At 35.6% G+C, this 13016-nt stretch overlaps 3 protein-coding genes across 4 annotated transcripts; 1 reads left to right on the top strand and 2 right to left on the bottom strand.

The window, feature by feature from the left end:
• Window positions 1-4935: 4935 nt before the first annotated feature.
• Window positions 4936-7171, top strand: LOC106306326 (zinc finger CCCH domain-containing protein 68). The gene is given in 5 exon segments (XM_013742898.1): window positions 4936-5137; window positions 5677-5817; window positions 5913-6037; window positions 6140-6645; window positions 6648-7171. Coding segments are annotated over 5 exon segments (1224 nt in total). The 5' UTR covers window positions 4936-5077; the 3' UTR covers window positions 7040-7171.
• Window positions 7172-7223: 52 nt separating this feature from the next.
• LOC106306324 (UPF0261 protein y4oU) lies at window positions 7224-10423 on the bottom strand. Of its 2 annotated transcripts, none has more exons than XM_013742896.1 (8): window positions 10055-10423; window positions 9129-9992; window positions 8829-9047; window positions 8558-8747; window positions 8238-8485; window positions 7988-8166; window positions 7644-7897; window positions 7224-7568 (listed from the first exon to the last, which is right to left on the bottom strand). In XM_013742896.1, exons 1-8 carry the CDS (start codon window positions 10181-10183, stop codon window positions 7414-7416), a joined length of 2238 nt encoding a protein of 745 aa, XP_013598350.1. In that variant the 5' UTR covers window positions 10184-10423; the 3' UTR covers window positions 7224-7413. The 2 variants fall into 2 exon arrangements, with proteins under 2 accessions (XP_013598350.1, XP_013598351.1); XM_013742897.1 differs by having other exon boundaries at window positions 9129-9983.
• A 252-nt stretch (window positions 10424-10675) lies between these two features.
• On the bottom strand, window positions 10676-12267 carry LOC106302931 (salicylate/benzoate carboxyl methyltransferase). The gene is given in 7 exon segments (XM_013739329.1): window positions 10676-10681; window positions 10812-11189; window positions 11270-11527; window positions 11615-11764; window positions 11766-11893; window positions 11896-12007; window positions 12217-12267. Coding segments are annotated over 7 exon segments (1083 nt in total).
• Window positions 12268-13016: the final 749 nt, after the last annotated feature.

Here is a 13016-nt window from a genome sequence, read left to right as displayed (position 1 = left end):
GTGGTGAAACCCTTAGCCTTATGTGATAACAACAGATCCTTTGGATGGAATGTGGAATAGGTTTTATATAGTAAATCCTCATTTGTTACCACTTCACCACATAATTCAAAACTATAGGAGATTTTCATCAGAACAGAATTATATTCGTCCATAGATTCAAAATCCTGGAACCTAAAATCTTCCATTCATTCATGGCTTTTCGCCATAATGCCATTGAGTATCTGGAATTTAGTTTTGTCCAAAGGTCACAAGGATCCTCAATATTTAAGTACTGATCTTTCAGATCCTCAGTGAGATGATAGCACATAATTGTTATGGCTCTATGATTTTCACTTTCAATTGCATTATTGCCATCAATGATACATTTTCCGAGTCCTATAGACTTCAGGGCAACTGAAGTGTTCATTACCCATTCTAGATAATTATCTCCAAAGAGATTTAGGGCATCATAATCAGAATGCTCAAATTTCGACATCTGAAACATATTATTAATCATTTCAAGATGCAACCGAGTCAATAAAATCAATGCATACGGTTTCACAAGTCTCTAGACCAAACAATTAACTACTCGACCATGGTGCGAGAAAAACAAGTATGCGAGGTCTATATGATGCTTTAGGCCACACGGCCTTATAAAATTGTGATGCAACAACCCTAGAGGTCGGATTTTATATCTGAATGCAATCAAAGCATCAATCATAACAACAATCATATTCAGACCGATTTTTAATCAATGTGAGACCAGGTCAATACTTCTTATGTTTTAGTTTTCTTAAAACATTTAGTATGATCAAGCAATCAGAATAATAATGCAAGTATCATCAGATCATATTAGGGTTTCAAGGCTCATTTTTTTCGGTTTGATTTTATCAATATCAAGCTTTACAAAAGAATTAAATCAGATCAATCAGTCAATTTTAGCCATTCTCTAGCAATGCTAATAGTAAAAGGAAATTTTCCTGCAAGTAGAAAATGAAATTTCACGAAAAAGAAAATTTTCTACTTTTAGCGAAAAGGAAATTCACAATTCTGGACAGACTATGGTTTTAATCAAAACTAGCAATTTTTCTAATCAGTTCATTCGATTTTCAAACAATTAATCACAATATGGAAACTTGTTTATCAATCGATTTATGCAAAATGGAAAATAAGGGTTTTCGGCAATTTAACAATTTTAAGATCAAATTCGATTCTAAACAGTACTATTTACTCAGACAATCATCAAAGATAATTCAAGGTTTTAATCTAGCAACCTAAACCTCAGATACATCAAAATCAATCAATCAAAACAGTCGGATCAATTTAGGTTTTTGATATTTCAGATTTTCAGAATATCATAAAGGAAACCGATCATATAATTTAAATTTAAGGTTTCAATGCCCTTACTGATCAATCAATGTTCTAGCAACCCTAACAGCCATTGATCTATCAACTTAAAGAGGAAAACAATCTAACCAAAACTTAGTTCCATATGTTAGGGTTTCTATTATCCTAGATTAGGGTTCTTCAAATTTTAATGGTTCAGATCTTTATCAATCAACCAAATTCAGTGTAGGTTCTTTTAAGTTTTGAGTTTTACCTTTATAAACTTATGGAGTGTAGATTTGGACCACCAAAGAGAGAAGGTGGCCGCGAGCTGATCGTTCTTAGAGTCGGGTCGCGGACGGGCTGCTTGCTTGGTCGGATCACGAACAGGGAAGAAGGAGAACGTCGGGTTTACTTGATCACGTCTAGAAAAAGCTAACTTCAAGAGAGAGAGAGCTCGGATTTGGGTTAGGAAAACGATTAGGGTTCCAAAGAAAATCGGCGACGCGTACTGTAGCAGAGCGTGACGGCGCGTTAGTGATCAGATCTTCGCCTAAGTCATTAGCGAATGGGCCGGATAGATAGCTGATGGACCGGACGGTTTGGGCCTGATATGGATCGATCACCACTTGGTTTATAACAAGTGTAAAGTTTTTATAAAGCAAATTATGATACTGTTTGTGAATTTTAATTAATATATAAAATATGTATATATTTTTACTTATAATATTTTAATTTTAAAATTTTAATTTTAAAATTTTAAAATATTTTTGAAAATAATTTAATATTTATTTTTTCACTCCCAACCGTCCGCAACAACAAACGCTAGCTGGAACCAGCTTTTGATTTTAAGAGATTCGGAGCGGTTTGGAACGATTTGTAGCGGTTTGTATGATTGTTTCAAAACGCTGTCAACCGCTATCAACCGCAAAAGCTGCGTTTGCGGATCATACCGAGAAAACCAGCTAGATCCTTAATTAATTGATCTACGTAAACATGGGCAGTCCAAATGGTAGTGGCCCTAGTGGGCTTGAATACCTACGAGCTGGAGAATAAAACACATAATGGACTTTAGTAATTGCCTGTGCCTGAAGCCATTTTAATTATTATACAATTTCAAATTTTGGAGAGTTAATAAATTCCCGTGTATATTAATCGAGAAGTCATTTAAATGATTTACGCTAACGTGTCGCTCATATGAGAGCTTTCCAATTAATTGTTATAATTTGGTTAGTTTATGATTTTTAATTTTAATTTATCTAATTAAAGTTCTTAAAAGGAAACTAACTCAAAAAATTACCTAATCAAATATATATTTCTCAATATACATTTAAACATCTTAAATATATATGAATTAATATAATTTATTTATAAAAATAATTAAATATCATAGATTACATTATATAAAATGATAATATACATTTAAATACATATGATACTACATAAACAATTATAAACTAATTAATGTAAACCTAATAATATAAATTAAACTCACTCATTCACTCTATATATATATATATATATATATCTTTTTTCTAAAATGTTTTAAATGAATGCAAAATAGTCAAATATATAATTTTAAAAAATTCTCATCATTTTCCAATGACAATGTAATATCATAGATAAGTTATCACTTTTAGAAATGATTAAAATATTTTTATATTTTAAAACATAAAAATTATATGGTAAGTCATTTAACATTATATTAATCAATAAATGTTATTTAATTCATTTATTAATATTAACAGATGAATTAAAATTATTATATGGTAAGTCACTTAAAATTATATTATATCATTTAAAATTAATATAGAGTAAGTCATTTAAAATTAAATTAATCAAAGTATTTTTCACATGCTTTTTCTAAAGTTAATACTCTATTAAAATAATTAATATAGCTTTGATTATAATAAAATTAGCATGCTTGTTTTGAATAGTAAAAAAATAAAGGAAACATAAATAAAAAAACAGGAGGGAAGAATAATAAAATATGTTTGCTGCATTTATGTCTCTTTTATATTCTTATGTATTTAATTTTATTTGTCTGTCGAGATGCATATATTTTTGTGTTACTATAAACGTGGACTAATTAGTTTTATGTGTTTTTAAAACATTGTGATAAATTGAGTAAGACATATCAATAAAAATGACATATTCTACAATTGTTAAAGTCAAAGATAGAAAATATAATGTAAATTTCAAGTACGATAAATTATTAAAAAATAATGAGATGTATATTGTGCGGTATAATAAATTCTTAAAATGTACAATAATAAAATTTTAGCAAATTTTATACAAATAAAAATATTTTATTTTGATATAATATTTGATCTCACATTAATATTAAGTATATATGTATAAAATAACAACATTTCGTTATTTAAAAATTATTATTTTTTATTAATTAATTAGATTTAATTAAAATGGGTATGTTTTAAAGGAAGAAATGGTTTGTTTGACTCATTTAAGTTTTATGTTAAACACTAAATAAAAAATAAGTGAGAATGTGTGATTTGTGATTTGACAAAATTATGAGAGAAATTATTTAGACTACCATTTTCCTAATACATATTTTCATGTTTACATTAACCAAATTTATCTTTGGTTTTAAAGACATAAATCATACTATATGTTAATTGAGAAGTCATTTAAGTGATTTTTCTTATGTATTGTTAATAGGTTAAATTTTTAAAAATAGTTATAATTTGATTGGTTGTTGATGTTTATTAGTTATTTATTTAATCAGATCTAAAAATAAAAGGTAAATGTAGAACTAATTAATATAAATTACCAAATAACATATGTAATATTACAAATAATGATTTATGGTAACTAATTTCAGAATTAGAAAAATAATATATATATATGTTTTATCAACTTCTTTTTCTTTATCAATTATTTATATATAATTAAATAAAATACTTTAACTCTTTTTTACTGAAAAAAAATTAATGGTTATATATTCTTATATAAAAGAATTAGATTTGTGGGTAAAAAAAATTAGAAATTTTTATGTTTTCTAAAGTCCACACAAAAACATTTACAAAATATCTCCATGATAAAAACATCCGATCATTGTATTGGTACTACACAAAAAAACTTTTTTTTTATTTCTTGAAAGCTAGAGTATTTCCAGTTTTTTCACGTGATAGAATAAAATATAAAGTAATTCTACAACCAATTATCTGAATTAATTATAATATTGCTTTTCTGTAAGAAAAATATTTGTAACGACTAAAGTTTACGTTGTTGAACTATTTTAAATCTCACTGATCTTCTAAAAATATATACTGAAATTTTTAATTATCCATCTATTTAAAATAAAAATTAAAATTTTAAAATTTTAATTATTATTCAAAAATTATAACAATGTAAACATAATATATATTTCGTTATATAATATAATTACTCGCAAAATTGCGGCAAACTCTAGTAGAGTTTAACAAGAGAAAACGTAACCACTAAGAAGAGGTAACTAAAAAAAAGAGTGGTAAAATTTGTAATTGTAACGGAAAGTCTAATAAAAATTTAGTAGAATATGATTAGGAATGTGAGGGGGACACAGGCAGGGCAGCCGCCTCTATATATATAGTCTTGACTGTGAAGTCTAGTCAATAAATCAGGCGAGGGTTGCATATTTTAGGGTTTTCTTTCCACGCAACACAAATCGTATCGCCGACGTCTTTTCACTTTTTTCTTTTCAGACTCGTCTCTCTCTCTTGACAGAGTGTATTGGTTATAGGAAAATAAGAAAGAAATCGTTGAGAAAGAAATGGGTAGTAACGTGAAGAAAGCAAGGGTCTCGTGGCCATCAGATAGTATGCTTTTTCAGGTATATCCACCCTTTCTATTAAAAAAAAAACCCAAAAGAAAGAAGAAGAGAGTTTGATGTTTTCACTCACGATTTCTCTCCCTGGTTCTTTATCTTCTTTTGTGAAAAAAGTAATTGATTTGACTTTAAACCACTTGCTGAAGTTAGAAGCAGCAGTTACATCTCACTGTTTATTAACAATGGTAAACTCGTAGCCCAAAATTAGAAGAAAGAATTGATTTGACTGAACTTAAATTTATTTTTAATTCGAACGAAGAGAATATATATGTCATCATCGTTCACGCTAGTAAAGGAACCTAAACTAAACTTATGAACAGTGTTTCAAAAAATTATGAACAACAAATTGACATAACAATTCTTCTTCTTTCTCTTTTCGCTGAGGAGTCTAATTATTATTGATGTGAAATGAGACTCAAAATCATTTAAATTCATATTATTTATCGTGGTTCAGAGATGATATTACTAGGTTTTCTAACTAAATATAATAGTATAATAATTAATTGTTTACTAAAGAAAAAATTTATTAATTATGACAACAGGTAAAGATGTTTAAAACAGAAGATTATCCGGCTAAAGCTGGAGCACAAACATGTAGCAAATCAAAGGATCTCCACCGTGGAACTGTGTATTCAACGAGACCTCCTAACGCTCCTCTCATCAAATGGAAACTCCCACCAAAAGTACTTTTAAATTGTTTCCTCAATTGCAAGCTCTTCATGTTGTGTTTTTCATTAACCTCCTCAACTATTATTCTTTTTGCTGCTAAAACAAACAGTTTATTCTCAATGACCACATGCTTGTTGCAAGTGGTGAAGAGAGCACAGAAACGGGTTCTGAAAATTTGAGGATTGCAAAAGTCTTGGAAGCTTTCTATCCACACCGCTCTCTCATCCCTTCTCGGTAGCCCCTTTTTTTTTAAAAAAAAATATAGAGATTGGAAATGTCTGTCTTTTATTATCAGTTTTCTCATCCTGTGTGTGTCTCTAATCCGTTTTCATGCAGTCCTTTCATCTCACCATCTGTACAAGTTGACGACTCCAACACTCCTATCATCCGTGTCACTCCCATTGAGGACGACGACGACCAACCTGCTCTTCGATCCTCCATCGCTCCTCCATCTGTTTTTGGACTTGGACCTGACTTGAGCCAGACTGCTCTGTCTACCTTGTTGAATACCAAGGAAGAGGGGAGTATGGTCGATGCTGGTTTACTTGTCAAGTTCCTCACTGACCCCACTATCATCAACAACCTCTTGAATGCTGCTGCTAAACCACTTGAAACTGGGAATAACAACAACACCACCAAACCACCTCCTCGACTTGTCAACTCACCTCCTGGAAACGGTGTTACCCCTGTTTTGGCGGCAGCCCAGTCCATTGTTTCTCATGTACCTACTCAGACGATGGCTCCCCTTGTTTTGAACACTTATCCTTCGTCTTGTGCGGTGGTCAACCCATTGCCAAGACAAGAGTTGAAAAATCCTTGGAAACAAGCTCAGTTGTAGTCTCAGAAGCCCAATGTCAATCCGGCACTAGGAATATGATGAGTAGGGTCCAGGAATCAGTGGGAACTGGAACAGATGCTCCAAGTGCTTACCCGATGAACATAACACGTGATGACTATTTCAAAAACCTTATCAGGGAACACGGGGGTGTTGTTGCTCCGGCGACTAACAATTACAAAAGACGAGTTGATAATAATAATAATAATAACAATGACAAGACGAAAGCACTAGTAATAAAGGTAAAGTCCCAGAAAGCATGCATGTTTTTCGGAAGAGGAAGAGGGTGTAAGCTTGGGGAGAGTAGCTTATACCTTCACGACCCCTCCAAAAGGTTGTGGACTGATGATGTTGCTGCTGCACCCGCACCCAGAGCTAAGAGACACAAGTTTAGAACGTGACCAAGTAGGTACTAGTAAATAGCTTCATAGCAATAGCCAAGACTAACAAGTGATCCCATGTTTGGTTCCCCCTGTTACCTTTCTTTTTCGTTTCCAAACGTTGACCAAAATTCTAGCCTACAATTCTCTTCAGTATATTGTCAAATTGATTTTTTTTCCAGCTAAAAAAAATTATTGAAGAGAATGATTGAAACGGATTTTATTATATCTCAAAAATATAGAAACATCAACTAAACGTATATTACACAAGTAGAGATAGTAAGAGAAGAGAAAGAAGCATAGGCAACCAAAGAAAACCAAATGCAACAAACACGCCACAATAGACAAGAGGAAACACACTACATGCATAAATGTGAACTTACTCTTTAGTCACATCACTTCATCGCTATGGACTTGTACTTTTGAACAGTGCTTGTTATAGCTTGCTCTACAGGTAGCCTTTCCATGCTTGACGCTCCATAGAATCCATGTACACAACCTTTTGTTCTCTTCAACACATACTCCGCCTCCTCCGGTCCCGATATCGGACCTACCAAAAAAAAAAGAGTTTACTCCCACAGAACTCTTAACAAAACAGTAACTGTTGAAAGTGTTACTACTATACCTCCGTGGCAGAGCACTATGATGTCCGGGTTGAATCTACGAGCAGCATCTGCAATAGCCTGTACACGAACAACGCTTTCTTCCACTGACACTGCGGTCTTCGCCCCGATATTCCCAGATGTAGTTAGACCCATGTGTGCTACTATTATATCAGCTCCTGCTTTCGCCATCTCTTCTCCTTCTTTTGGGTTGAAAGCATACGGAGTTGTCAACAGCCCCATTTTATGCGCCTCTGCGATCATCTCAACTTCCAGCCTGCAACCATCGAACCATTATTTGGATTGGAGAGACTTAAACAATCTCACAAGTGAATTTTTTCTAGGTTTTTGTAGCTTGCTAGCTTACCCATATCCCATTCCAGTCTCCTCAAGATTTTGTCTAAAATTACCGTCAAAGAGACCGACGGTTGGAAAGTTCTGGACCCCAACGAACCCAATGGACTCCAACTGCTTCAGAAAATAGTCCATACGTCGAAATGGATCAGTAGCACATACCCCAGCAAGAACCGGCACCGCCTTCACTACCTGGATAAAGAGCCATGAGTAAGTAAATGGAAAGAGATGCTTTGCTCATTGAGTAAGAAGAAACACTTAACGGGCAAAACTTCATTAGCCATTTCGAGGACGACAGCATTGGCATCAGCGAATGGAAGCAAGCCAGCTAGAGATCCTCTTCCAGCCATCCGGAAACGTCCAGAGTTGTATATCACTATCAGATCAATCCCACCAGCTTCCTCAAACTTTGCAGATATTCCCGTCCCAGCTCCTCCCCCTATTATTGCTACTCCCTTCTCTATTTGATCTCTCAGCCTTCCCAAAATGCCCTGAGTTCGTTCCAGTGTTTCTGGACCCCAATCATATGATTTAAGTAAGCTTTTTTTACTCCTTATCAAATAGGGAAAGGAAAATACGAAACCTGGCTTTGCATTGGGGAAACTTTTGGGACTGTATGGAATCCTTTCACGCTTAGGAGGCACATCAGGCTCTCTAGTTGAAGCCGTTTCAGAGCGGGGTTGTGTGTAGGTTTTAGGACAGATATCGAGAAATGAAGCAACCAATGCCTCTGCAAACTCAGGGTCATTGATGTGGTGTGAATATTTATTGACCTGTGTCAAAGATGAAAGAAGACAACCTTTCTTTCACCACCTTAAAAAAGTAGAAAGCTTATTGAAGACAAACAAATATACCTGTCTGTCTTCATTTTCATGAATAAGACTTTGCAGTTCATTTACGAGGGTGCCACTGGCTTCTGGATCCCAGAAAGGCATCCCTGGAGCATCCAGTGCCGACACACCTTTCTCTGGAAGGCAAACCCTCACTTTTGATGTTGTTGATTTGTTCAGTTTATCTGCAATAAACCTTGCAAACCTTTTGTTCTCTTCTACTGTTGTTCTTATAAGAGACACCTGCCAAAGACAGAAACAAACAAACATACTCACCTATTACTAAAAAAACAGAAGAAAAAACTCAAAGAAGCACTCACTCACCTGTTCATTGTGAACATGAATCTTCCGTGTTTGGAAATGAGAAGGTATAGTATCTTTGCTACCAAAGTTGACCATGTCCAAGGCCCCTACACTTAACACCAAAGGTATTCCTTTCTCTATGATTACGTCGAAACGGGAACTATCGCACGCCATCACTCCTCCGACTAGATGGTCCGCAACCTCGGTTGTTGTAACATCCATCACTCCCTGAATAAACCCTTGCTTAACCAAAGACTCCATCGCTCTGCCGCCAACACCCGTGGCGTGAAACACAAGCGTCTCGTAACCTTGCCTTGTTAAGATCTGCTGAACAGCGTTGACGCAGGGAGTCGTCACCCCGAACATAGTGATACCCACAGTACATTTTCCCTTGTCGTTGTTGTCGCTAGCGGGGGAGGTTGTAAGCCTCCCGAGAACCATACCGGCGAAAGAAGCTGCGGCATTCGAAAACACAACTTTGCTAACGCTGTTGAGACCACAGACATCGACCACGGAAGGGATTAAAACCAAATCAGAGGTCCCAACGTAAGGCTCGGTATGACCGCTGGCCACTGTGGAGACAATGGCCTTTGGGACGCCGATGGGGAGAGACCTGAAAGCGGAGGAGATGAGGGACGTTCCTCCGCTCCCGCCGAGGCCAATAGCCCCAGCGAGAGAGTTATCCTCGAGGGATAGCTTAAGAAAAGTCTCAAGGCATTGGCTCATGATGGCAACCGCCTCGCCTCTATCGTCGGGGAGTTTGGCTGATCCATAGCTTGACAGAAGTTGATCTCTTTTAACAAATTCAAAGTCGGGGACATTCTCCACTCCCTTATGATCAGGACTGGCCGAAACATCCACAATCACAACCTCAACCTGATCAAACTAATTAACATGTCAGAAGAAAGAGAGATCACAACCAAACTGTTTTATGATCCACAGTGTACCTTGGGAGATGAGTTGCTGTTGGAGAAGGCGCCGATGTTTGATCGAACTGATCCGGCAAGGAATCGTAGCTCATCGAGCTTCGTGTCGACGGTTCCGACACAGAAGACTCGGTATGTTTTGCCTGGCATCGTAGTTGTCGGATTATAGAATTACAAAACAAACACACTTTTCTTTTTAAGCGAACCGGAAACTTGGTGATTGATTGCTCTCGATCCCGTTGACTCAAGTGAAATCGTTATCTCTACACATCATACATCCTATTGCTGTTGAATCGTGGCGACGTTTCTTCACTGACATCATACCTGCTTTTGTCGGCTGGTGGCATCGTCCCGATCTGTTTTTTTTTTTTTTGTATTTTCGATTCTATCGTATTTGGCATAGTCTTCCTGTTTTTTTACAGATTTGCCGCTATATATTTTCTTATTACAACATTTTAGTCTCCACGTTTTATTATTACCTAATTCTCCCTATTCGTTCATATATTGCAGGATGATCCAACTTTTATTTATTTCGAAAGTACCTTGTAGAGTATTGTTTATGACAGTGAAGCCCTCGATTTTCTTTTTATATAAATAATGGGCCTAAAGTTTGTTTCTTTAAGAATTTGCATATTAGCTTTATTAGCTCTATATTTTTCAGTTTTAACTTTTGATTAAAAAAACATCTCAAATGCTTTATTTCATCGTAAATATTCTCATCTGATAGGTGAATACTATGGTGGTGGAGAGAGGCTACGTACAAAGATGTTGATCTGACCAAATTACATGGACAATTTCTAATGAAATTATTATTTTCTCTATTCAAGGAAACGACAAGAGTAACTGTCGTTTCGCTAGTGCAGCCAGCATGTTGGGACGCATGGTATGCAAACTTGTTAAACAATGCGTCGATAATATCATCCCCGAAGTGTGCTACAAGCATCGATTCACTTACCGCTCTGATACATTTGGTTTCCTTTTCCCCTGCTCCACCGTCCTCGTTGTTACTACTACTCTGGCCGAGATCAAATCCATGAATCTCCAAGTCATTGATCTCGAAGGAGCCTTCGTTTTGAATCACCTCCTTCACTTCTTCTTTGCTTGGATCATAAAACGGCATGTTGAGTGACTCAACCTTAGATGCACTCACAATGCCCTATATATATTAACATGGTCGAATAATCTTATATAAACCATTAATTAGCTAAAAATATATATGTTATATATATAAGTTACCTCAAAGACTAGGTCGCACATAGATTCGGATAACAGTGTCCAAAAGTGACAACAATCTCTATAGAGTGGATCATCAAGAGTGCTTCTACCAATGAAAGTGAGAACCATGCGTCCATTACAAACCATCTCTTCAGAACGCATTCTTAGAAATGTGCCAAAGTCTCTTTGGAATTGATTCAAGTAAGCCTCGTATGCACTAGGAAGGCTTGAAGTTGTTATGTACACACTCGAGGCATTCTTCTCAAGTCCTTGGGGAACCTTAATTATAAACCCCCACAATTCCATCGTTAGAACCATATATGTATCCTTTTGCTTATAAAACGTATGGAAATAAATATGTAAGACCTTAGAGAGCCAATGAAGACTGTAAGATGAATGTGCGAAATGGAGACTATTGCGGGGAAAGAGCCTCGAGTAGAAGGAACCGGGGACTCCAGAAACGAAGCACGACTCTTTTCTTTTGACCCTCTTTTTGAAGAAAGGTATTAATTTAAAATGTCGTGTTGAAATCGTTATTTGGTAGATCGTTTAAACAACAGTCAATCTCCGGTGGCTTTTGGTTCCATTGTTGGCATGACAAATTGATTGTATTGACGATCTCAGACATTGTCAAGAACGTGTTTGTCCCGAAGCACATCCCAAATCAGCTATTTTGATGCTCTGAGGAAAGTTTAGATTTATCATCCTTTCTTTTGTGTTCTTTATCAAGACCGGTTTGGCCTTCGATAAAACTCTTTTCTGAATAAAACAGATAAAGATTAATAGATTTAAAAAACTAGAATTTTATATATATTTATATATATATATATACTTCTATATATTTTTATATAAACTTCTAGTTTCTTAAATCTATTCATTTTCATTTGAATATATATATTTGTGTGTGTAGGAAATAAATTTCAGTATGCATGTCTATGAAAAGAATTATAAGGAAGATGGAGAAAAACCTGAAGAAGAGAATTGGTGGCGTAACTGTTATCTGCACCTCCACTACTCATACTTAAGCATTAGCAAAAGGGTATATCTACTATCTCTCTTCAATCCCTCTATTTATCACGCTTGCCTTCACACCTGCATCACCTTAGTTATATACATATGTATATATATACATACATATATGTCAATATCCAATATACATAACAGCTCACATACATATGCAAATATATTACTATATATCGAGCAATCCGTAGATTGTGAATATTAATTGAAAGAGAAAAACCTCAAGGAACAATGAATGGTCATGTGACTGAATCTTGAATTCACCCAATAATAAGGACTAAACGCACCGTTTTGCTAACATAAGGCGATTGGCGATTTTGAGGCGACACGCGACCTAGAGTTCACAGCATGATTTCGGCGCCGCCGCCGGACTCATCGGACACGGATCCGCCGTCGGAGGATCAGAATGACGCGTCGAAAGGGAATGGCGACTCTTCGGGGAAGGTACATGGAAGGAAGGGAAGTGCTCCAAAGGCTGCATCGTGGGTTGATGTAGCCCAGGAGAAAAAAGCTTTGCGGAAATACAATCTCGACATCACGAATCTGGAAGGCCAACTCAGTGTAGAGATTCCAGATGAAGTGGTCGTCAACGCGAACTCACTCTGGGAGGATTTTTTGATAGGGAAGTTTTTGGATTCTGCGCCTCACATCGCTAGAATTCATGCCGTGGTAAACAAAATCTGAAGAGAAGGAGGAAAGGGACAACATGTAGAAGTCTACGAAGTCGATTCTACCACAATGAAGTTCC

The sequence above is a fragment of the Brassica oleracea genome, chromosome C7 (genome assembly GCF_000695525.1).
Source record: "Brassica oleracea var. oleracea cultivar TO1000 chromosome C7, BOL, whole genome shotgun sequence".
In the NCBI taxonomy this organism is placed as follows: domain Eukaryota; kingdom Viridiplantae; phylum Streptophyta; class Magnoliopsida; order Brassicales; family Brassicaceae; genus Brassica; species Brassica oleracea.
The sequence above is the reverse complement of the archived record's forward strand: the minus strand, read 5'-3'. Positions and strand labels throughout refer to the sequence as shown.